This window comes from Rhinoraja longicauda, chromosome 2, assembly GCF_053455715.1.
Source record: "Rhinoraja longicauda isolate Sanriku21f chromosome 2, sRhiLon1.1, whole genome shotgun sequence".
NCBI classification, from domain to species: domain Eukaryota; kingdom Metazoa; phylum Chordata; class Chondrichthyes; order Rajiformes; family Arhynchobatidae; genus Rhinoraja; species Rhinoraja longicauda.
Window position 1 is genome coordinate 49494842 of NC_135954.1, and position 26354 is coordinate 49521195.

At 41.1% G+C, this 26354-nt stretch overlaps 1 protein-coding gene across 5 annotated transcripts in view; it reads right to left on the bottom strand.

Moving 5' to 3' along the window:
• Positions 1-3075: 3075 nt before the first annotated feature.
• The window catches only part of vwc2 (von Willebrand factor C domain containing 2), a 113702-nt gene continuing 90423 nt past the window's right edge, over positions 3076-26354 (bottom strand). For all 5 annotated transcript variants that reach the window (XM_078428011.1, XM_078427994.1, XM_078428028.1 and 2 more), the window contains one exon: positions 3076-3426. In XM_078428011.1, coding sequence (XP_078284137.1) covers positions 3275-3426 — 152 coding nt within the window. In that variant the 3' untranslated portion in view covers positions 3076-3274. The remainder of the gene's footprint in view (positions 3427-26354) is intronic.

Here is a 26354-nt window from a genome sequence, read left to right on the forward strand (position 1 = left end):
GAGATACAGTACGGAAATAGGCCCTTTGTCCCATTGAGTCCACACTGACCATCGATTACCCATACACTCATTCTATGTTATCCCACTTTGACATCTTACACACCAGAATCAATTTGCAGATGCTAATTAACCTGAAAACCTGCACATCTTTGGAATGTAGGCGGAAACCTGAGCACCCGGAGAAAACCCACGTGGTCACAGAGAGAACATACGAACCCCATGCAAACAGCACCCGTAGTCAGGATCGAACCCATGTGTCTGGTCCTGTAAGGCACTAACTCTACCATTGCGCCACTGTGCCACCTTCATTATCTTTATAGTTCTGAACTAGCCTTTCTATGTGGGACTGTAATGCTCAAGAAATATTCTTCCACCATGCATAAGTGGAACCCACTGCCGAAACCTGTCATAGAACTACAGGTTTCATTCTGTTAAAATGGAATGAGCACAGTGTTACCACAGTGTTACCATACTTGCTGAACTCTTAAACACATTATTGAACATTATCCCCCATTCCTTCTCTCCCGAGATGCCTGACCTGTTGAGTTACTCCAGCATTTTGTGAAATAAATACCTTTGATTTGTACCAGCATCTGCAGTTATTTTCTTACACTTATTGAACATTCAGTCACTGTGAATCTGTGGAATTCTCTGCCACAGAAGGCAGTGGAGGCCAATTCACTGGATGATTTCAAGAGGAAGTTAGATTTAGCTCTTAGTGCTAAAGGAATCAAGGGATATGGGGAAAAAGCAGGAACGGGGTACTGATTTTAGATGATCAGCCATGATCATATTGAATGGCGGTGCTGCCTACTCCTGCACTTATTTTTCTATGTTTCTATGTTTTTCTATTTCAGGCGACTGCCATATTAACCCAGCGTTTGGTTCATCCCGCAGGACCAGATCTGCTTACCAAAAGAGGCACATTGGGCCCACGGAAATATATTTTTCTGGCATTGTTTTTGGATCAGTCAATCTGTTTGGCAAAATTTTGGATCGCTGAGATTGTACGAATTCTATCAGACACATCCCTGCAGGCCACATGAATGAACCCTGTTCTGCAGGGACTTTCTACCCCATGTCCCAGGAACTGCTTCCTTTCAGCTGTTAATTTTCAGATAAAGCATACATGGATATATCTGGATTCTTGGCATCAATTTTGACAGTTGACATTAGTCAATATTCTTTCATCTGTGCCTTCCTTTGTGAACAGCAGTAACCTAATGAAGTAGAGTACTGCAACTACTATGGGTACATGACATACAATTTAGAGGAATATTGCATGGTATCCGGTGGATTGACCTGGACTGGTGGATGATGGTCTTCCTGTCACTGTAGCACCAATGTTCTAATGCAAGAGGAGTGATTCTCTTCCTCATCTACCGTGGCATGGATGGAAGAGTAGAAACAAGGAACTGCAGATACTGGTTAATACAACAAAGGACACAAAGTGTTGGAGTAATGCAGCGGGTCAGGAAGCATCCCTGGAGAACACGAATAGGTTACATTTTGGGTGGAGAGCCTTCAGCACTTTGTGTCCCATTAATGGAAGAATTGTAGAAACTTTGGAAGAAATGGGTTAGCACGGTTTGAACCATTGATTCCCCCCTACTCTATTGCAGACATTACTCTTTGTTACTGGACCTAATGTGCTACAATGCTGAGAACCATATTTTGCTTTCTGTGTCTTTCGCTTTGCTATATCTATTGTATTTGAGTTTGGGTTTATCATATTTATGTTAAGTATTTTCTGATATGATTGGATAGGCTGCAAAATAAACCTTTCATCTGTACCTCAGTACATGTGACAATAATAAACCTAAACCTAAATCTAAAGTTATGGAAACCCTGGAAGAATGGGGTAACCATTGATTGAACCATTCACTCAGAGTTTTGTAATTCTAAGGAGGACAGGTGAGCAGCCTACAGCTGGGCTTCGTTATACTTAAATATAATAAGAAAACTCTCCTACCCACTCCCAATGCAACCAACATCCCAAAAAGAAAGTGTTTTATTATTCACACTTGCTAGCTGGACACCCATTGATGAGTACACTTTTCTCATTTCTGATTGGATGTGTGGAACTTAAATTATTAATTCAGTTCATTTGGCTCCACACATTGTGAGAGAACAGACAAGGCTGAAGATGAGCAGGATATGAGTTCGACTGTGTTCTCCATAACATGAATAACCGCTATAAACTAAGGCATCTCAGGAAACTGAGGAAATGTGAAAGGCCTGGATAGAGTGAATGTGGAGAGGATGGGAGAGTCTAGGAGAGCCTCAAAAGCCTCAGAATAATAGGACATACCTTGAGAAAGGAGATGAGGAGGAATTTCTTTAGTCAGAGGGTGTTGAATCTGTGGAATTCACTGCCACAGTTGGCTGTGGAGGCCAAGTTAAAGGATATTTTTAAGCCGGAGATTTATCAGATTCTTGATTGATAGGGGTGTCAGGGCTTATGGGGAGAAGACAGGAGAATGGGGTTGAGAGGGAAAGATAGATCAGCCATGATTGAACGACGGAGTAGACTTGATGGGCCGAATGGCCTAATTCTGCTCCTAGAACCTATGAACTTATGAACATGAAATATTGGAGCTGGTTCTTCCCTACCCAGCTGTTCATGTTTCTCAAGAGGAGCCGTGCTGACAAACAGTGAATGCTGCAAGGGTGATAAAGGCCGAGGAAAGAACATGATAAACGGGAAAACACCACATAAAATTGCTATGGGCTTAGTAGAAGCAAAGCCATTTAGATTCCAGATGTAGCCAACCACCACAAAACAATAAAATTCGTTAAACCCATATAGCAGCTGTTGCTAATAGTCACAAAACATTGCTAAACGCTAATGTTTACACTTTATGTTTGTGTGTTATTTACTCTAATGTAAAATAGTTATAGTTATTGCACAACATGTTTTCTTTTCTTTTAATATTTGCTAACCATCCCTGACTAACCTACATGTTAAAGTGTATATATGAGATTACTGAGGACAACATCACTGGAAAAGCACTGACATAGTATTCTAAACCCCCATTGTTCAAAATTAAAAGAGCCAAATTGTGGATGCTTGAAATATACGAGTCACTTTTATTGCTCGAATTTTGTACAAATAATGTAACTAATTAAAGATAAGTATGGTATGCAATACTGTATATACAAAAAACAGCATATGTATGGTATGCAATACGATAAATACAAAAGAGCATTCTTTCAGTCTCATTTCATATTCAACGTAACAAACGTCTTTGTCTTTTACAATGCAATCTCTTGTCTAAGTTTCTTGGCAGTCATTCTTGATACAGGTTGCCTCATGGCCAACTCTCCAGGTGCCATCTTCATAGGAACAGTGGCACGTTGTGCATTCATCGATCTGCACTTCTCGTCCAGCGGGGATAATGGAAACTCCTGCAAAACAGTTGGGTCCTGAAACAAAACAACATTGTGCTTATTACATACTTTCTGTGTATATAGGTGTGCTCAATTTTTGGCATATTTGGAAAGTAAATGCTTTTAAAATAATATCTAAAATACAAATTGACAATCAAGCACTCAGGATAGCCATATGGTGATTAGTTATTTTGTATTCTAAAATGCTGAAATCAATGAACATATTTCCAGTGAGACTTCTAAATGATCTACCGAAGGCAGCAAATGTGAAAAAGAACAAGTATTTATTTACTTGAGTTGATAATTTTAATAATATTCTTAATAATAATAATAATAATATTCTTCATGTGAAAGATAGTCATTTTCAATTGTGGATTTCCCTAATATAGGCATAAAATAAAATGGCGAATAAAGCTCTTTTGATACTTACGTATGAGAAATTATACAAATGTAGTGATATTAGAAAAGGTATAATTGTTTTAGGCAATTAAATTGTAAAAATGGATAATTTCGTTTTCAAGAAGCCAAAATAAAAATAATAACTTGGCATTAAATTGTGTTGTTTGCAACTGTATTCAGCATTGCATCAATCTTCTAGAGACACGAGGCTGCAGATACTGGAATCTTGAGCAAAACACAAAGTACTGGAAGAATTCAACGGGTCAGGCAACATTTGGGTAGTCAAGGTTTTGGGTTGAAGAATGGTCCCCGACCTAAAACATGGCCTGTCCTATCCCTCCCCAGATTTAGACTTTAGAGATGAAGCATGGAAACAGCCCCCTTGGCCCACTGATTCCGTGCCGACCAGCAATCACAATATACACACTAAGGACAGTTTATCTTTTACTGAAGCCAATTAACCTACAAAACAGTTTGTAGGAGTGTGGGAGAAAACTGCTGCACCCGGTGAAAACCCAAGCGGTCACATGGAGAACAGACAACTTCGTACAGACAACGCCCGTTGTCAGGATCAAACCCGGGTCTCTGGTACTGTAAGGCAGCTACTCTACTGCTCCACCACTATACCTCGCTCAGTTGCTCCAGCACTTTGCGTTTCGCATCAACCTCCTAAATGTTTTTATTAACTGCTTGGATCCTGGAAAAGCAGCACTGTCTCTTTAAATCTTGCAACAACAAAAAAAATTAACCTTGATATTTTAGAAAATTGTAATAATATACATATTTAATTCATGGAAAATAGGAAAAAAAAATCTAAATCTTACTGCCTCATAATTATTTCTATTGATTTTCTTGCAGTCAACAGTTAAAAAACTGCCCTCACATGTTGCTGATGAACTAAAACAAAATGTGAAGCAATCCTTGGATGTACATCAAAAGGAACAAGCTGTTCTACAGAATGCATGCAGAGACATGAAATATTTAGTTTTTACTATCATGATAACATATTTTGTAGTTCATTTATATAGATCTTTGTCAGTACCATGTTCAAAATATGCTTGTCTGGGAGACGAGCCAAAGGTGTATTATTCTTGCAGATTTGTACAGAGGAATTAACAATTTGTATTTTCATCAACCTCTCCTTGATATATATTCAAGTCTCTTCCCTATCATGAGCGTATTAACATAGATGGTGGTCCAGAAACAGTTCATGATTTATTAATGTGATCCAAAATCAGTATTTCCCTTGCTAAACTACAAAGCTGCAGAGAGGGTGCTGCAGAATCTTAAACCCACAATATTAAAGTGATTTTAATTGTGATAATTGAAAATAAAAAACCGTACGAATCCTGACAAAACCTTTGGAGTTTGGAAAATAAATATTGCATAAGATGGTGTATCTCCGGAATTCTCGATCACTGGATAAATTTAAAGAGAAGATAGATCAAATTTTGAAAGAGCAAGAGTAGTATATGAGCTGGTACTGAAGATGAGTTAAGGCCAGGAGCAGATAAGCCATATTGAATAGCAGGGCAGACTGAGTGCAGATATCATACTCCGACTCTTATGTCCTTGTGTGTTCCTAATCAATTATACTTCTTGTTAAATTCTTAATGAAGATATCTGTCTTTTTTTTTGTTTATTTCAATTGAAATAGATTTTAAATGTGTCTGTTTTTGACAGTCAGCTGAGTTCTACCCCGAGCCTTGCCTTCCACCTAAAGCCACCAGGGAGGCTCTGGAGGTGAGGCCTCTGCTTTGTACCACCTGCTGCCTAGTTATTCATAGGACTTTGGTGCCTGACTCGAGAGTGTGAAACTCCAGAGAAATAGGCTTTCCATGTCTGATTCAGGTAAGTGTGGGCATGCGGAGACTGATGGTCATGACCCTGCACAATGATATTGTCCTGCGCAATTTCACCAATTCAGCTGTTTTAAAACTTGTATCAGAAAATCATTTAAAATGAGAGGGGCTGCGTTTCTTTGGAACAGAAATTCAGTTCCATCTACAAATCCTGATTGCAAGTTCTGACGCCAATAAAAAACCTGAAATAGCTGGGCACTTTTTAATCCAATTCCCGAGGAGAAAGTCCCCATAATTGCCTGCAGTTTAGCACCAATTGTAAGTAATTGGGCCATGGATGGATAGTCTGACAAATGGAATGTCGCTCTGCAGGAATGTGGGAAGGCTGCCTCCAGATATTGATCTTTATAAAAGGTTCTATAGGAAGAAAATAAATTGCTTGGTTCTGGAATAACAGAGATATTTCCATCACTAAGTATTGTGATGACTTCATGTAAAACTCAGTGACATTATGTGAATGATCTCATGAATGACCAGTGAAAAAATGTGTTAAAAAATGCCAAGCTTGATGCAACTTTTATTTCTAATTTGCTCATTATATTTTCATGAAGGAAATTTATTTTTCTTGAGGTTAAACAATATGAACCGTAGTAGACCGAAGAATATTAACTTTCACATTCAATGCATTCACATTTATTGGTTACTGAGGGATTGGTTAATGAGTTTCACAAATTGGAATCAATGAGGTGCAATTTTGATTATCACTTTTGATTAAGCCTTTTTTTAGTGGTGAAGTGGAGTTAGGTATCTGATGGAATAAAACATTGGACATAAATCTTTACGGGAGACAACACTTGGAATGAATTGACGCAAGTTGAATGTGGGGAGGCTTTTTCAAGCACGATAGAGTCAAGGATGGATTCTGGAGTAGTTATGATGGCAACAGCTTTGAAAGTAAATGAAGCAATAATTGAGGAAAGGAAATAAAAATAGAAAATACTGGAAATACTCAGCAGGATTTGTAGAAAGAGAGAGTCAATGTTTCAGGTGAACAGCCTTCTATCAGAAATTGTAGCTCTCTCTCTCTCTCTCTCTCTCTCTCTCTCTCTCTCTCTCTCTCTCTCTCTCTCTCTCTCTCTCTCTCTCTCTCTCTCTCTCTCTCTCAGTATTTCCAGATTTTTTTAAAAAATCTCAAATTTACAACATAGAAACATAGAAAATAGGTACAGGGGTAGGCCATTCTGTCCTTCGAGCCCGTACCCCCATTCAATATGACCATGGCTGATCATCTAAAATCAGTACCCCATTCCTGCTTTCTCCCCATATCCCTTGATTCCATGAGCCCTAAGAGCTATATCTAACTCTCTCTTGAAAACATCCAGTGATTTGGTCTCCACTGCTTTCTGTGGCAGAGAATTCCAGATTCACAACTCTCTGTGTGAAAAAGGTTTTCCTCATCTCAGTCCTAAATGGCCTGACCCGTCATTCTTAAACTGTGACCCCTGGTTCTGGACTCCCCCAACATCAGGAACATTTTCCCTGCATCTAGCCTGTCCAATCCCTTAAGAATTTTATATGTTTCTATGAGATTCCTTCTAAATTCCAGTGAATTTCAGCTCAGTCGATCCAGCAGATATCTGCAGTTTTTTTTGCTTTTCAATTACATGAGAAAAGGAAACTATTTACATTATCTCACTATCTGTTAGCATGGAGGCTAGAGGCTGAATGTTTGGCTTTTTGATAGGATGCAATGAAGACAGTACCATTAATGAATAATAATAATAATAATAATAATACATTTAATTTATATAGTGCTTTTCAGGAAACTCAAAGACGCTTTACAGAGCAAACAAGACATAAAAACAAACAAACAAACAAAAGATTTGAACAGACGGAGGACATTCATGAGCTGGAAAGTTAGAGAAGGCTTTTTAAAGTGTAGACAGAAAGCTGAGGGAATGGTTACGGAAAGGCCAGACTTGTGACTTACAAAAGATAGACACACAATGCAGGGGAAACTCAGTGGGTCGGGCAGCATCTCTGGAGAAAAGGAATAGGTGACGTTTTGGGTTGCAACCATTCTTCAGGGAATTACCAAACCTATATATACTGATCAATCAAAACATTATGACCACTGACAGATGAAGTGAATAACATTGGTTATCTTGTTATAATGGCACCTGTCAAGGGGAGGGATATATTAGGCAGCAAGTGAACAGTCAGTTCTTGAAGTTGATGTGTTGGATGCAGAAGAAATGGGCAGGAGTAAAGACCTGAGCGACTTTGACAAGGGCCAAATTGTTATGGCCAGACATAGAAACATAGAAAATAGGTGCAGGAGTAGGCCATTCGGCCCTTCGAGCCTGCACCGCCATTCAATATGATCATGGCTGATCATCCAGCTCAGTAGCCTGTACCTGCCTTCTCTCCATACCCCCTGATCCCTTTAGCAAAAAGGGCCACATCTAACTCCCTCTTAAATATAGCCAATGAACTGGCCTCAACTACCTTCTGTGGCAGAGAATTTGTGGCAGATGACTGGGTCAGAGCATCACTGAAACGGCAAGGCTTGTGAGGTGCTCCCGGTCAGCAGTATTGAATACCTACTGACAGTCATCTGAAGAGGGACAAACCACAAAACCGGCAACAGGGTGTTGGGCGCCCAAGGCTCATCGATGCGCGAGGGCAACGAAGGCTATCCTGTCTGGTCCAAACCAACAGAAGGTCTACTGTGGCACGTCACAGAAAATTTGAATGGTGGTCATGGGATGAATGTGTCACAATACACAGTGCATCGCACCCTGCTGCGTATGGGGCTGCACACGGAGGACCAACAGCACATTAGGCAGGTGGTCATAATGTTTTGGCTCATCAGGTCATAATGTTTTGGCTGATCGGTGTAACGCTTCATTGTATTGAAAGAAAGAATTTGCAAGTGTAATTCTAATTCTTCAGCCCTTCTCTTTGTAGAATAATGAATCGATATAATTATCATTCAAAGACTCCAAGTGCTGGAATAACTCGATGGGCAGCATCTCTGGAGAACATGGATAGGTGACGTCACCTATTCATGTTCGCCAGAGATGCTGTCTGACCCAATGAGTTATTCCAGCACTTCGTTTTTTTTAGTAACCAACACCTGCTGTTCCTTGTTTCTATATATTTATCATAACTGTTGGTGTATTCAGTAGATTTGTATGGACATAAGCTTGCATTACTTCTCGATATTTTTGTATATGTGATCAAAATGAACTCTGCAATCTGCAAATGTATTTTCAAAGCATGATACAATGCTCTTGAAATATTTATATTCTACTTCAATGAGTAGCATTTTTGGAATACAATGTTATTTGCAGCAACATGAACCGAAACATTTAATTATCGTAGCTCAAAAAACAGATAGTCACATCTCAAATGCTGTGCTCGATGAAGGCAGCTTGTTGCTTTAAATCTGACTATAAAATCAGAATTTTACTAGTTAAAACATCAGCATTTTTTCTTTTATGAACAAAGCAACTTCAATTTGCTTTAGCAGATGGAACAAATGTGCACTGAGGTCACTGACAATCTTATTCCCTTGATATATTCATTGCTGTACAATAAAATGCGAATATACAGAAATGAGTTGTCACTCAACAGTCAAATTGTGCAGCATGTTCCAATGTGATTGAAATAATGGAGTCAAATTTTAATCACAATGATTACAAAACCAACAAATGCTGTTACAGTTCTAGTTTTAATACATAGACAAAAATTCCTGTAGAACATATTTTAGTGTTGAAGCACACAACAATGATAAGAAGCATTTGAATAGGTGTTGTTCAAGTTGTTTGATGGGAAAACTGAAGACGTGTAATCTAAAAAAATATGTCACAGCACTGATCAAATGTAAGTACGGAATATAACGCAAGCAGGAAAGAACTCAAGGAGGAAATTAGAAGGCCCAAATGGAGGCTGCAAAAAATGTCATTGGTAAATTGGATAAAAGAAAATCCCAAGGATTTTGATACATTTATTAAAAATAAGAGGGTAGCTCGAAAGAATGTAGGACCACTCAAGGTTAACGGAGGGAATTTGTGCTTGGTGTCAGAGGATATAGGCAAGTGATTAAATTAGTAATTTGCATCTGTAATCACCAAGGAAAAGGGCATGTAGGATAGTGTGATCGGTGTAGGGTATACCAATATGCTAAAGGCGTTTTACATCAAGAAGGAGGTCTGTTGGGTTTCTTGAAAAGCATAAAGGTGGATAAATCAACAGGGCTTGATGGAATCTATCCCAGATTATTGAGAGAGACAGGAGAGGAGATTGCGGAGGCCTTGATGAAGATCTTTGTATCCTCTCTAGCCTCAGGCGAAGTTCCAGAGGACTAGCGACAGGAAAAGTTGTTCCTTTTTTTAAGAAGGGAAGTAGAGATAATCCAGGACGGTGAGTGTCATTTCACTGGTAGGAAACCTGGTAGAATTCTTAGGGATAGGATTTACTCCCATTTGGAAGAGAATGGGCTAATAGTGAGCAATGGTTTTTTTGGGGGCAGGTCATGTCTTACAAACTTAATCAAGATTTTTTGAGGATATGACAAAAGTATTTAACTAGGGTAGGGCAGTGAATGATATCCACATGGCATTTGACAAAGTTTGGCATGGTAGGACGATCCAGAATATTAAGATGCATAGGATGTATGGTGATTTGATAGCTGAGATTCATAACTGGCTTATCCATCAAAGATAGAGGATAGTGATGGAAAGGTGATATTCTAACTGGAGGTCTATGATCAGATGTGTTCCACCAGGTTTTGGGCTCAGACCTCTGTTATTTGTAAAATATGTATAAATGACTTGGACATAAATGTAGTTGGGTTGCTTAGTGAGGTTGCAGATATCAGAACATTTGGCAGAATTGTGGACAGTGAGGAAGGCTGTCAAAGGATACAGTTGGGTACAGATCAGTTATAGAAATGGGTGAAGTAATGACAGATGGAGTTTAATCCGACCAAGTGTGAGATTAGTTTAGTTTAGAGATTCAGATCGGAAATAGACCCTTTGGCCCATTAAGTCTGCACCGACCAGCGATCCCCACACATTAACACTATCCTACACACACTAGGGACAATTTACATTCATACCAAGTCAATTAACTTACAAACCTGTACGTTATTGGAGTATGGGAGAAAACTGAAGCTCGCTGAGAAAACCCACATGGTCACGGGTTACACCTTTGGAGATTGAATTTAAGGGGCAAGTGTACAATTAATGGCAAGACCCTTAACAGAATTGATGTGTGGAGGGATCTCGGGGTCCAAGTACACAGCTCTCTGAAAGTGGCAACAGGCAGATAAAGTGGTAAAGAAGAGGTATTTATGTTTGATAGGACAAGGGTTTGGAGGCTTTGGAGAGGGTGTAGAAGGGATTTACCAGAATACTATCTAGATTAGAGGGTATTAGCTATAAGAAGAGTTTGGACAAATTTGGTTTGTTTTCGCTGGAATGCCCCACACTCCAAAAACATATAGATTTGTAGGTTATTTGGCTTTGGTAAAAATTGTAAATTGTTCCTAGTGTGTGTAGGATAGTATTAGTGTGCAGGGTGATTGCTGAATGGCATGAACTCAGTGTGCCGAAGGGCCTGTTTCCACACTGTATATCTAAAGTAAAGAGTGATATGCTAATGTACGTTTTAAAGTAAGTTATCAATGTATCACTGTATTTGCCTTTGTGATCTGATGAAATCACTAAACTATTTTTCATGCCAAATCAAATAGCAAAGGGCTTCACTCCTGCAGCCATCATTTACACCCAATGCCACCCACACATTCCAGGGTTACAGGGGTTGCCCGATTAAATTATTAGATATTTCCAAAATGTTGTTATACACTGAAAATAATGTGTGCATATTGTCATCTAACGCTCTTCTTGCAGGGACCAAAAACATAAAACAAGCTTGTTAACAAAACTTCTCTCTCTTTTTGCTGTGTCGAGATAAACAGATTCACTGGTGCTACTTCTGAGTCTGCAACCGCTTCATCATGCATATCTTCTTCCACCGTCTCGCTCATGCATGATTAAATTATATCTTCTCATCTTTAGCTTTCCTCTCTCCCAATCAGTACCATTTTGCTAACATTTTTTCTTGTATATTCTTCCAGTTTGGTTGAACATATCATATCATATATATACAGCCGGAAACAGGCCTTTTCGGCCCTCCAAGTCCGTGCCGCCCAGCGATCCCCGCACACTAACACTATCCTACACCCACTAGGGACAATTTTTACATTTACCCAGCCAATTAACCTACATACCTGTACGTCTTTGGAGTGTGGGAGGAAACCGAAGATCTCGGAGAAAACCCACGCAGGTCACGGGGAGAACGTACAAACTCCTTACAGTGCAGCACCTGTAGTCAGGATCGAACCTGAGTCTCCGGCGCTGCATTCGCTGTAAAGCAGCAACTCTACCGCTGCGCTACCGTGTCCATTCCTTGTCAGTGTCTCTTCCTTCACCTACCTAGATGCATGTGCAATTCTACCTATTCAATGCTGTTGCAAAACCTGAACATGGAAGCAAGAGTTAGACAAAGGGAAAATATCCCATTGAAACAACCTTCACCTTTGTGACTTTATTTCAATTATATTAGTTCTGCGTTGCTAAATGCAGATCCGGGGCAGCACAGTGGTGCAGCAGTAGCTTTGCTGCCTTACAGCGCCAGAGACCCGTGTTCAATCCCGACCACAAGTGCTGTCTGTACGGAGGTTGTACGTATCCCGTGACCTCCATGGGTTTTCTCCGGATGCTCCGGTTTTCTCCCACACCCCAAAGACGTACAGGTGTGTAAGTTAATTGCGCTCAGTAAAATTGAAAATTGTCTATATATTGGATACCAAAGCTATGAAAAATAAATGGAACAGAAATTTACTAGATTATATTTGAGATCATAAGGTATGACTACATGAAGGATTTGAAACTGTCCTTGTTGTCTAGAGCAGGAAAAAATGAGAGAATAAATGTTAAATGTCTCAAAGTGTGTAAGTGTGTCTTAAATGATGTAAGATTTTCCACCAGTTGGTTAATCAGTACAAGGGACATAGATGTAAGATTCATAGTTAAAGCTTCATGGAGGCAATTAGAAGCTTCCCCTTGTGAAAAATGTGATTAAATACAGGATGAATGAACACGAGTAGCTATTGAAGGCAAGGGAATCGTGCAATTTAAAAGGAAACACAGTCAAGGCTTAAAAAGAAGCATAAAAGCATGCAGGGGAAAAACCTTTAAAATGTTTAACAGAATTGCAAGATTTAAAAAAAGGTTACAATGAAACATTAAGTTAGGGCAGCACGGAAACACAGCTAGAAGAGATGCTGCCTCACAGCACCAGAGACCCGGGTTTGATCCTGACCTCGGGTGTGATCTGTATGGACTTTGCACGTTCTCCCTGTGATCGCATGGGTTTCTACAGGTGCTCCGGTTTCTTTCTACATCCCAAAGATGTGCGGGTATGTAGGTTAACTGGCTGCTGTAAATTGCCCCTAGTGTGTAGGGAGTAGATGTGAAAGTGGGATAACGTAAAACTGCTGTGAATGCGTGGTTAGAAACATAGAAACATAGAAAATAGGTGCAAGAGGAGACCATTTGGCCCTTCGAGCCAGCACCGCCATTCATTGTGATCATGGCTGATCATCCACAATCAGTAACCCGTGCCTGCCTTCTCCCCATATCCCTTGATTCCGCTAGCCCCCTAGAGCTGCTATCTAACTCTCTTTTAAATTCATCCAGTGAATTGGCCTCTTCTGCTTTCTGTGGCAATTCTACAAATTTACAGTGAAAAAGTTTTTTCTCATCTCAGTTTTAAATGACCTCCCCTTTATTCTAAGACTGCGGCCCCTGGTTCTGGACTCGCCCAACTTTGGGAACATTTTTCTTGCATCCAGCTTGTCCAGTCCTTTTATAATTTTATACGCTTCTATAAGATCCCCTCTCATTCTTCTAAATTCCAGTGAATACAAGCCCAGTCTTTCCAATCTTTCCTCATATGACAGTCCTGCCATCCTGGGGATTAACCTCGTGAACCTATGCTGCATTCTCAATAGCAAGGATGTCCTTCCTCAAATTAGGAGACCAAAACTGCACACAATACTCCAGATACAGTCTCACCAGGGCCCTGTACAACTGCAGAAGGACCTCTTTACTCCTATACTCAAATCCTCTCGTTATGAGGGCCAACATGCCATTAGCTTTCTTTACTGCCTTGATCATCAATGTGGACTCAGTGGTCTAAAGGGGATATTTTCATGCCATATCTCTAAACTAAACTAAAAGTAGCTTCCTGAAATACTTAAATGTTATCCTAGAGAGTTAAAAGATAAAATAAGAAGGCAGATTGTTGGAGTGAATCTCTCAGATGTTATTGTGTGCACTGATGGTTTTCCTTAATTTCAGGCTAAATTCTTGAATAGTTAGGGATGACCATTCCCATCTTCCCATGCTAAAGGGCTTGTCCCACTTAGGCGATTTTAAGGCGACTGCCGGCGACTGGGCTGTCGCCGACAGTTTGCCGGGGTGTCGCGGGCATGATCGTGAGGAGTCTTCAAAGAATTGTAGTGGATCTCGGTACGTCGCTGAGAAATGTTCGGAATAGAAATTTCTCGTCGACAGCTGGCTTGTCGCCAAGTATTGTAGCTTATTGTGGGCGCTGTCGCATGCTGTCCCCAGGTTTGCTAGGTTGTCGCTGATGCATTTAGAAGCACGTAATATTAAATTAAGTAAAGTCATTTGAAGATACCATAAAATACTTGTGTTTAACCAGTTTATTTACCGTCAAGACATTTGACAGGTAGATTGGAGGCGACAGTTTGACGGTTAGGTAAGCGTGCGAATTTCGCGATGTTTATGGCGATCAGCGATTACTTTTAAAGTAGGCTCCCAACCCAGATATGCAATCCAGAAACCAGATATGCATCTCCCGTTCATTTTCAAAGAATGCCCACATTCCGCACAAAAATCCATTTAACCACGTTTAAAACTAAATTTCTTAATGCTGCTATTAGTAAACCGGAAGTCAATCCAGTTTATGCCTTGTTACCGTGAAGCTTGGTTTTCAAGTAACCCGGGCAAGATGTTATATTTCAAAACTCTCAAGTAATTACAGACGTCAGTGATTTCAGGGAAAATTAGGACGCCGGAGAAGCATTGATAAGCGTGGGAATTTTGCGATGTTTCTGAAGACGGTGTAATCTCTTAGCCAGGGGTATTGTCGTAGTCATTGTCGTAGAGTAAAAGAAAATTTTGGAGATCTGCTACGACTTTGACAGTCACCGGCAGTCGCCTAAAAAATTGCCTAAGTGGGACAGGCCCTTTACTCCCTTATTTGGTCCTTCGTCTTCCTTTCTATGGATTCCATTATCTGCAGCCTTTTGTTGCCCCTGCCTATCACCTCCCAGCCTTGGTCTGTATTTCTAACCTTCCTTCCCCCATCTGGATCCTGAAATGTCCTTTTTGTTTGTTGTGCTACTTTAGAATTTCTAAGCTTTTTAATGGATTTCTATTAATAACTGCAGGAACTGGACAGTTTTCTCAATATGCTACAAAATAGTCAGCTGGATAGATTTTGCCCTATCCACTTGATGGAAGCAGGGCAAGAAGGTTAAATCTACAAGGCAATTTATCCCCAGTATCTTACTGTTAACAATTCTTTTCTTTGCAGACAACAAATACACCCACCCAAAGCTAAATCCTTATTTGATTATGCATATCTGATTCTGATGACATTGTCTTCTGTCTGCAATTTTAACTCCCATTCAAGCCTGGGAGAGACCTTCTGAGGTAACTTTTTTTTACAAACTTTTCTTTAATATGTGGGGAGTCCACAGGAAGAAAAATTTCCACAGGAAGACAAACAGAAATATGGCTCTTCCCGAATCCAATTGCTAAGGCAATATAACAACATGATACTAGGAAACAATGGTTAAAGTTGTGGTAAGACAGGAATTTAGTGGTTTCTCAAAGTTCTGGTCAAAGGAATAAATTTGCATTGAATCATTAATCTGACACAATTTCACAAAGAAATTGCAGCACATTAAAAAATTTTGAAGCATCCTTTTGTTTGATATTTATTTAGTTTGATTGAATAATTTTTTGAAAGGAAATCAATACAGATATTTACAAATGTATACATTGTCAATTATTGAATGTAATCACCTTCAATTTCTGGAGGGGTTTCTCCTGAACATCAACAGGAACTTTGGAGGAAGGTTATTGGTAAACTGAGAAAATGTCTGAAGAAGTCAGACACAACCTAAGATGGTTCTAAGAAAATCAGGTTATTTAAGGCACACTTACAGTAAACGGCTCTTCGTGGGCTCTCTGCATCTGGGAGGAAATACATCCATCTATGCAGTCTTTTAAGGCTGCACCCAGGTTAAAATAAGAAGTAACTTTCTGAATGAACCATAGTAGTACAGGGCTTGGCTTTCTGATGAATCATCATAGTACAGGACTTGGAAGACAATGGCAGGGCTCTCAAATGTCAGCTCTGGCAAAGCAAGTTAGGCAATAAGTGAAGGACGTGCAATAAAACATTTGGGCAGGTGTCTGAAGAATGCTAAGTAAATTTAGGAGCAATGCAAAACCCAGTGTTTGTATCAATTTCCAAACTGCTCAGATACTATTTCAAATTGAGAACAAAATGGATTATGTGTTAAATCCATTGCCAATCAATAGATTGACAAGATTAATGATATCTCTGTGTGGCCAAGTGATATACTAATCTAAATGATGTCCATTTCAAATTAGTTAAATTAGTTCAAAGACCCCAAGTAAACTTCTGAGCTATCACTCTGTGCAGGTTGCCCATCTGCTTTGTTTCCCAGCCTGTCAAAAGGTTAGCTTTATTTTGGCCATTTTCTTGGTATCACTGACACATTTTGACTTGCAGTCCCACATCACATTTTCCGCTTCATATGTGATTCAACTTCCAATCTTCTTCCAGCCAACCCTTGAGTGAAAATTTAATGGTTTCAAAAGCTGCTTCCTGTCACTTCTTTCTGATCATCACAAGATCCAGTCTTTCAGTAACCGTGGGCTTCTGGGGTGTACAGTAAGTATTACAGCTGTCAGCATTACAGGTGGAAGTCTAAAGTACTCAGTAGTTTCTTGGGGTCATTAACTCTAATGTCCAGTGACTGAGCGCCACTTATCACAGAAAATAAGTTAAGCAGTAGATTGTAGAGCTTACATCAGCAGCTCAGCAGTAAGTGGTCAAAAGGAACATTCTCTCGGTTTCAAAAACATCTCCACATCAGATTTAAACATGCCACTCAGTAGTTTTATAATACCTGGTTTACACGTAATGATCCAGTGGGGGGGGGGGGGGGGGGTGGGGGGTTGGGGGGTGGGGGGGTGGTGTGGGGGCGGATGGGGGGGGGATGGGGGTGTGATGTGGGGGGGGGGAGGGTGGTAAAACAAACAACATTAAACTTTAAACTGTTTTAGAAAACTTAATGAAATAAACCCTCAGATTAGAAACAAGGAACTGCAGATGCTGGTTTACAAACAAGACACAACGTCCTGGAGTAACTCAGCAGGTCAGGCAGCATCTCTAGAGAACATGGATAGGTGACGTTTTGGGTTGGGACCCTTCTTCAGATTGCCGGTAGAACTGCTGCCTCACTGCGGCCAAAACATCACCTCTCCATATTCTCCAGAGAAGCTGCCTGACAAGCAGAGTTGCTGCAACATTTTGTGCCTTTTGAAAAAAATATTAGCTCAAATATTCACCAAGTGAGAAAAATCGAGGTAAATAAATGTTCCAGTTCTGGTTCTGTTTGTATATGTGATTGCTGAGAATTCATCTTCAGAAAAAAAACACAAAATTGTTTTTCTATTATTTCTAGCAGCAAATTTTGGTAATGATGATATCACATGATGTTTCTGAGAGTGCTGGTATTAAAAATATAGATAATCAAACTGCACCTCAGGAATTAAAATCAGGCCTCCAAAGTCCTTTGCTTGACAGACGGTTGGTGGGTGGGCTGTAAACAAAAGCTGCTTTGAAGACAATTACATGGTAGTTGCTCAATAATGGGTTTACATCTAAGCAAGGCACCCTTAGGATAAAAACATCACAGGAGCAAAAGATCTCTGGACCTGCCTTGTTAAGATCATGCAATTATCACAGTGCATTTCTTATTGTTAACACAATGAGTCCTCCGCAGTTATTACATTTTTAATGTCACTGCTAAAATTTGTTTCTCAAATAGGTGAGATGCGATTATTCAGAGGTTTGATTCTTTTTTCTGTGGGTGTACAATTTCTCTTACAATATTTGTAAAATCGCTTCAGAAGGGATTGCTGAAATGATGAACAGAAAATACTTGGAATACTCACTGCATCAGGTGTTTTTTGTGGCGAGAAAACCGTTTCTTCACAGAAATCTTCAGGTTTAGTTTAGAGATACAGCATGGAAACATCCTCTGAGTCTGCGCCAACCATCAATCTCCTGTTTACATTAGTTCCATGTTAATACCAGTGGTAGACCTACGGTGGCGCAGCGGTAGAGTTGCTGCCTTACAGTGAATGCAGCGCCGGAGACTCAGGTTCGATCCTGACTACAGGTGCTGCACTGTAAGGAGTTTGTACGTTCTCCCCGTGACCTGCATGGGTTTTCTCCGAGATCTTCGGTTTCCTCCCACGCTCCAAAGACGTACAGGTATGTAGGTTAATTGGCTGGGCAAATGTTAAAAAACATTGTCCCTAGTGTGTGTTGGTTAGTGTTAATGTGTGGGGATCGCTGGGCGGTGAGGGCCCGATGGGCCGAAGGGCCTGTTTCCGCGCTGTATCTCGAAATAAATAAATAAATCCTGCTTTCCCATCCACTCCCTGCACACTGGGGTGATTTCCACAGAGACCGATTAACCAACATACCCACATGTGATGTGGAGGGAAACCGGAGCACGAGGAGGAAATCCACGCAGTGGCAGAGATAATGTACAAACTCCTCACAGACAGCAGCCGAGGTCAGGATTGAACCTGGGTCTCTGGCTCTGTGGGGCAGTAGCTCTACAAGCTAAATTCACATGCATATCTCTGAGTCTAATATCCAGAAGGCCAGTTGCTAATTGAGTAACTTTGAGGCAGAGTTACAACTGTGTATAAAGATTCAGATAAATGGCAAAGGTGATGGGCTCACGTGGATTTTTCAGGGAGTGCAGAGCCAGAATGGTTTCATGTTGCAGGATGAATTGTTTTGTAAGTGAAGTACTGGAGCAACTGGTGTAAACGTAAGAAGGCCAGCGGAGGTGGTAGGGGTTACGGTGGAGGTGGTAGGGGTTATAGCGGAGGTGGTAGGGGTTTTATAGTGGAGGTGGTTGGGTTATAGCGGAGGTGGTAGGGGTTATAGTGGAGGTGGTAGGGTTATAGCAGAGATGGTAGGGGTTTTATAGTGGAGGTGGTTGGGTTATAGCGGAGATGGTAGGGTTGTACACACATCAGGAGATGGGGGAATGTGCCATAATGAGTCATAGTCATAAAGTGATACAGTGTGGAAACAGTTCCTTCGGTCCAACTTGCCCACACCGGCCAACATACCCCCAGCTACACTAGACAAGTGCTCACCCACCCTGATCTAATGTGGTCATTAAAATACGTGCAGTGCTGATCTCAGAAGTAAATCACACATTAGCTCTCCTCTGCAGCATATTCTAGTCACGTCATCCGGTTTGCTGGCGGCTCCTTACTCCTTCCATCGTGGAAAATGGTGCTCAGCAAACCTTAAACTCACGTTATGACAAGTTGCATGGTGCCGCCAAATCGTAGCATAGTCTTAAATAAAAACAGGAAATGCTAGAGGCATTTAGCAGGTCAGGCAGCATCTGTAAAAAACAATTATCGTTTCAGGGATGGGACCATTCGTCAGTTTTTTAGTTTTTAGTTGCTTCATTGCATCCATTTGTCCTTTGCTAGAACAGAAAGATCATTTGATCCTTTGAAAGATCTTATCTTTTTGTTTGCCCATTCTTCCTCCACCTTCAGAAGGTGGAGGATAATAGGTAGACAAAAGGATCTTTGAAAGGATAAGACTTAGATGGTGTCTCTGTCGTTCATTTACTGTTGTGCAGGTAAGCTTGGTAATCGTGCAGTTTAAACTGAATCATGCATGTTCTCTTTCCACATAAAACACCAAAAACTAAGATGTCAATTTGTTGATTGCATTAAAGAGAATCAGTATGCACTGGAGCATATTTTCCTTGTCCTACTGGCACTTCTTACATTGGGGAGTTAACATTTATCTTTGATCAATACTGCCATTGCCTTTCATTGTTCCCCTTTCATTTTTCTCTTTATACTGCATCAAATGAATACTAAGTGCCACAGAAGTCGAACATCACATAGAAAGAGAAGGAAAAAGGGAGAGAAATAAACAGAAGGTGACAGGATAAAAGGGACTAGCAAAAGCACAAGATCAGAATGTAGCAGATTTCAAGTTAAGCCAGCCGGAGAAGCTGCAACAAATGACTAACAGAGAGGAAGGGGGAAAATGTACCTTGAGTAAACTTGAAATGTTACTTTACTAAAGCAGATGTAAATTTTCTAAAATGCAACATAATACATCATTTTATTCTTTAGGAAATACTTATTGTATATTTCTTACATGAGGCACAAAAATCTGCTGCAGTTGGCTTATCAATGTGGCTCATGTTGAATTTACCATGATAGCTCACAACATACTGTTGCTCATTTCTTTTACGTGTTGTTGAAATCCTTGGACAAAGCTCTATTTCTAAAACTATACAAAATTACATTATTTAGGAAACGCTGATTTACACAGCAAACAAAGGAATTCTTTATTTCATATTTCAAAGACTGACTGACTGACTGCCTGAAATGTTGGCATTAGTCAGCTGGGCAAATCAGGGATTTGGTGGGGAGGGTGTTTTACTCCTGGGAGTTTTTAATCACCATTCTAACCAATTGTGTACTTTTTAAATGCTCTTTTGATTGCTTTCCATAGATATAGTGTGTTTTAAGAATGATCCATTTTGTCTTTTTTGGAGCAGATGCTTATACACTTAATTACTATAAGCATATTGTTTCTGGAGAGTGTGATAAATCACTGCAAAAATGTCACTCCCCTCTTTAACCTCAGCCTGCAGTTCAACTTGTAATGAGAATAATTATGCAGCTTTGAATTAGCTTCCATAAATACAAGAATTATCTAGATATGTACCTTTAACAGTGGTAAAATTTGATCATAATTTCTTTTTTTTAATCATGTTACTTGATTTGCTAATTTGTTAACATATTAATAGGAACGATGAAAGGAATTAAAATCGCACCAGGATATCCCTTGCCTTTTTTTGTACTATCTGCTGAACATTAAGTTTGTTAGAGTAATGCATAAATATATATTTTAATGCTAATGTTGTGAATCAGTCAGGTCTGGAGCTTAGTTTGACCAAAACCATGTTTTACATCTGTGTTGTAAATTGTATAAATTGTATAACTTGTTGACCTATAGTCGATCTATAGTGATTTAAAGCATTCACCACCTTTCAAATTGTTTCAGCTTTTTGTAACTTTGATTCATCAACTAAACTGAACAAGGGATGAGTCATGCAATATATCTGGCAAACACTGAGTTCAGAGGGTCTTATTATGATTCTCAGAAAGCATTCATTTTACTTCAGGTTTTGCAATAAAAGCACAGAGAACCTTGTTTAGCTGCTTTATCTACCAAATCCTTGATGAAGGTTTGGGATGATATAAAGCTTTTTCTGAAATGATGTGATATTTGATTAAATCATCCGAGGGGTGGAATTGTGAAATGCTGGAAAACTTGCATTGGAATTTTAATACATCGTTAACTTGTGCCACTTTGACCTGGTCAAACATGAGTTTACATGTTTGCTCCCATATGAGAGTGACACAGCTGGCGGCCTGGTGCCATCACAACAACCTGGAGCTCAATGCTCTCAAGACAGTGGAACTAATTGTAGACTTTCAAAGAGATCCCCCCCCTCCCCCCACTCACCATCAACAACACCATAGTCACACCTGTGGAGTCATTTAAGTTTCTTGGAACCATCATCTCCAGGGACCTTAAATGGGGGGGCCATCATCGACTCCACAGTCAAAAAGGCCTAACAGAGGATGTACTTCCTGCGGCAACTGAGGAAACACAATCTGCCACAGGCAATGATGGTCCAATTCTATACTGCTATCATTGAGTCCGTCCTCACCTTCTCCATCATGGTCTGGTTTGGCTCAGCCACCAAGCACGACATCCGGAGGCTGCAACGGATCGTTCGCACAGCTGAGAAGGTTATTGACTGCAACCTTCCCCCCATTGACGAACTGTACACTGCAAGGGCCAGGAAGTGAGCGGGCAAGTTCATCTCTGACCCCTCTCACCCTGGCCACAAACTCTTTGAAGTACTTCCCTCTGGAAGGCGACTCCGGACTGTCAAAGCAGCCACAGCCAGACATAAAAACAGCTTTTTTTCCACGAGTGATAGTTCTACTCAATAACCAAAGTCTGTAGTCTCTTTTTTGCTCTGATTTATTTTCACCCACATGTTTAGACCGTAATGTTGTATCTTTATTGTTTTGATGTGGTTATGCTTTATTCTTGTTAACTGTATGTTTGTGTTGTCATTTGTGAGCGGAGCACCAAGGCACATTCCTTGTATATGCATACTTGGCCAATAAACTTATTAATTAATTAATTAATTAATTCATTCATTCATTCATTCATTCATATCATCTTTATTATCGTGTAGTCTAACTAATGCCAACAGCAGCAAATAACACCATCAGTGTTAGTTAATGCTGTAATAAAGTATGCTTTAATCAACATCTTTACTTTACATACTACCTGTACATTTATCAACCTAACCAAAACACAATGGGAAATTTTGATTTTCATGTAATACAACTAGTTCAAGTCACAGCTGTCCCTGTCTTTAATTGCTGAATTAATATTCCCACTATACCCTGGATCAAATGTTACCAATATTTATAGAAAATGGATCAAAAATGTTTTCTGAAAATTTAAGCTGGAAATATAGAGGAGGGTATTATTGTGATCCATATAAAATATATAATTACAGATCTGAGACTGAGCTCACAATCTTCACTCTTCGGTTGTATTCAACTTGACCAATAATTGATCCAGACATTTTGAGGGTTGCCTTTAAGCGGATTAGGATAAACTCACTGGATCCTTTTACACACAAGTGGAAGGTCATAGAGTCATAGAGTCCTACAGCACAGAAAGAGGCCCTTCGGCCCATCGTGTCCGCGCCGCCCGTTACCAAACACAGTCTAATTTTAATCCCATTTTCCCGCATTTGGACCGTAGCCCTGAATGTTGTAGCATTTCAAGTGCCCATCCAAATGCCTCTTAAACGTTGTGAGTGTTCCCGCCTCCACCACCACCCCAGGCAGTGAGTTCCAGACTCCAACCACCCTCTGGGTGAAAAAGTTCTTTCTCACATCCCCCCGAAACCTCCCTCCTCTTACCCTGTATCTATGTCCCCTCGTTGTTGAACCTTCCACCAGTGGAAGAAGTTCTCCGCCATCTACCTTATCTATGCCCCTCATGATCTTGTACACCTCGATCATGTCCCCTCTCAGCCTTCTCTGCTCCAGGGAAAACAACCCCAGCATGCCCAGTCTCTCCTCATAGCCGAGGCCCTTCATCCCTGGCAGCATCCTGGTGAATCTCCTCTGCACCCTCTCCAAAGCTATCACATCCTTTCTATAATGTGGTGACCAGAACTGTACACAATACTCCAGCTGTGGCCTCACCAGTGTTCTGTACAATTCCATCATTACCCCCCTACTTTTATATTCGATGCCCCGGCTAATGAAGGCCAGTACCCCATATGCCTTTTTGACCACCCTGTCCACCTGTCCTGCTGCCTTCAAGGACTTGTGTACCTACACTCCAAGGTCCCTCTGTACCTCTGTCTTCCCTAGGGTCCTTCCATTCATGGTGTACTCCCTCTCCAAGTTATTCCTGCCAAAGTGCATCACCTCGCACTTTTCAGGATTAAATTCCATCTGCCACTGCTCCGCCCATCTGACCATCTCATCTATATCTTCCTGCAGCTTGCAGATCCCTTCCTCGCTATTCACCACCCCCCCTAACTTTGTGTCATCTGCAAACTTGCTGATCATGCCCTGTACGTTGACATCCAGATCATTTATGTAGATTACAAACAGTAAGGGACCCAACACCAATCCCTGCGGCACCCCACTGGACACCGGCCTCCAGTCACAGAAGCACTCTTCTACCATCACCCTCTGCCTTCTGTCACTAAGCCAGTTTTTTATCCATTTTGCCAAGGTGCCCTGGATCCCATGGGCTCTTACCTTCTTGACTAGTCTCCTGTGTGGGACCTTGTCAAAAGCCTTACTGAAATCCATGTATACCACATCCACTGCACTGCCCCCATCTACCTCCTTGGTCACCCCTTCAAAAAATTCAATCAAGTTAGTTAGACACGACCTTCCATTAACAAAGCCATGTTGACTATCCTTAATTAACCCTCGATCCTCCAAGTGAAGACTGATTCTGTCCCTCAGAATCTTTTCTAGCAGCTTCCCCACCACCGATGTCAGACTCACCGGCCTGTAGTTCCCAGGTTTATCCCTACTGCCCTTTTTAAATAATGGCACCACATTAGCTATCCTCCAGTCCTCCGGTACATCCCCTGTTGCTCTGAAAATTTGTGCCAGAGCCCCTGCAATCTCCTCCCTTGCCTCTCTCAGCATCCTGGGATACATCTCGTCAGGGCCCGGAGACTTATCCACTTTTAAGCCTGCCAGAGCCTCCAGCACCGCCTCCCTGTCAATAGCAATATGCTCAAGAACATCACAACCCTCCTGCTCCATTTCTAAGTCCGCATCGCCCTCCTCCCTCGTAAAAACAGATGCAAAAAATTCATTTAAAACATCTCCTACATCCTTTGGCTCCACACACAGCTTTCCACTATGGTCCCTGATGGGCCCCACTCTTTCCCTCGTTATCCTCTTACCCTTGATATACTTATAGAACACTTTGGGATTTTCTTTTATTTTGCCCGCTAGTGCTATCTCATGGCCCCTTTTTGCTCTCCTAATTTCTTTTTTAAGAACCGCCCTACACCTTCTGTATTCCTCTAATGATGTCTGTGCCTTAAGTTCTTTATGCCTTCCAAAAGCCCCTCTTTTTTTCGAATCAATCCTACTATATCGTTCGACATCCAAGGTTCTTTGGACTTGTTTGTCCCACCCTTAAACTTTAGGGGAACATGCTTCCTCTGTACTTTTTCAATTATTCCTTTGAATGACTCCCACTGTTCTGATGCGGTCCTCCCCACGAGAAGCTGATCCCACTCCACCAGGGCAAACTTCTGCCTTATCAGATTAAAATCGGCCTTGCCCCAATTTAGAAATTTTCCTCTTTCCTCTGGACCCTCTTTATCCTTTTCCATTACCACCTTAAATATCACTGAATTGTGATCACTGTCACCAAAATGCTCTGCCACTTTTTCAGCCACCTGTCTGGCCTTATTTCCCAAGATTAAGTCCAATACCGCCGCCTCCCTTGTTGGACTTTCAACACATTGGCTCAAAAAGCCCTCCTGGATGACCCTTAGGAACTCTGCACCCTCAGGGCCCTTGACACTTTGGCTATCCCAATCAATATTCGGGAAGTTGAAATCCCCTACTATTACTACCCTGTTATTTTTACACCCCCCCGAGATTTGCCTACAAATATGTTCTTCTATTTCCCTCTGACTGTTTGGGGGTCTGTGGTATACACCCAGTAAGGTTCATGCCCCTTTTCTATTTCTCAATTCCACCCAAATAGCCTCATTTGAGGAACCCGCTAATATGTCATCCCTTCTTACAGCAGAAATAGATTCTTTGATTAATACTGCAACACCCCCTCCCCTTTTTCCCTGCTCTCTGTCTCTCCTGAAGATTCTATATCCTGGAATATTGAGCTGCCATTCCTGCCCTTCCTTCAACCATGTTTCCGTAATGGCAACAATGTCGTACTCCCATGTGTTCAGTAACACCTTCAATTCATCCCCCTTGCTTCCAATATTCCTTGCATTAAAATAAATGCCGTTCAGACTTGCCCTACCCCATTGTGCTGGGGCATTCTTGTTCTGCCTCCCAATCTGACCATTTTTTTCCTCTATATTTTCCTTCTCCTCACCCCCTATACTAGCTCCATGCTGTATCCCAACCCCTGCCAAATTAGTTTAAACCCTCCCCAACAGTGCTAGCAAACCTCCCCGCCAGGATATTGGTCCCCCTCTGGTTAAGGTGGAGACCGTCTGGCCTATACAGTTCCCACCTTTCCCAGAAACAGGCCCAATTATCCAGAAAAACGAATCCCTCCTCCCTGCTCCAACTCCTGAGCCACACATTAAACTGCTCTATCCTCCTCTTTCTATACTCACTAGCTCGTGGCACAGGGAGTAATCCAGAGATTACAACCTTAGAGGTCCTGCTCTTCAATCCTCTACCTAGTCCTTTTTTTAACTCTCTTCCTAGCCCCCTAAATTCTCCTTTCAGGACCTCTTCCCTTATCCTACCTATATTGTTGGTACCTATATGTACCACAACCTCTGGCTCCTCTCCCTCCCCTTTCAGGATATTCTGGACACGCTCAGACACATCCCGGACACCGGCACCAGGGAGGCAAACCACCATCCGGGTCTCCCGACTGCGTCCACAGAATCGCCTATCTGACCCCCTCACTATAGAGTCCCCT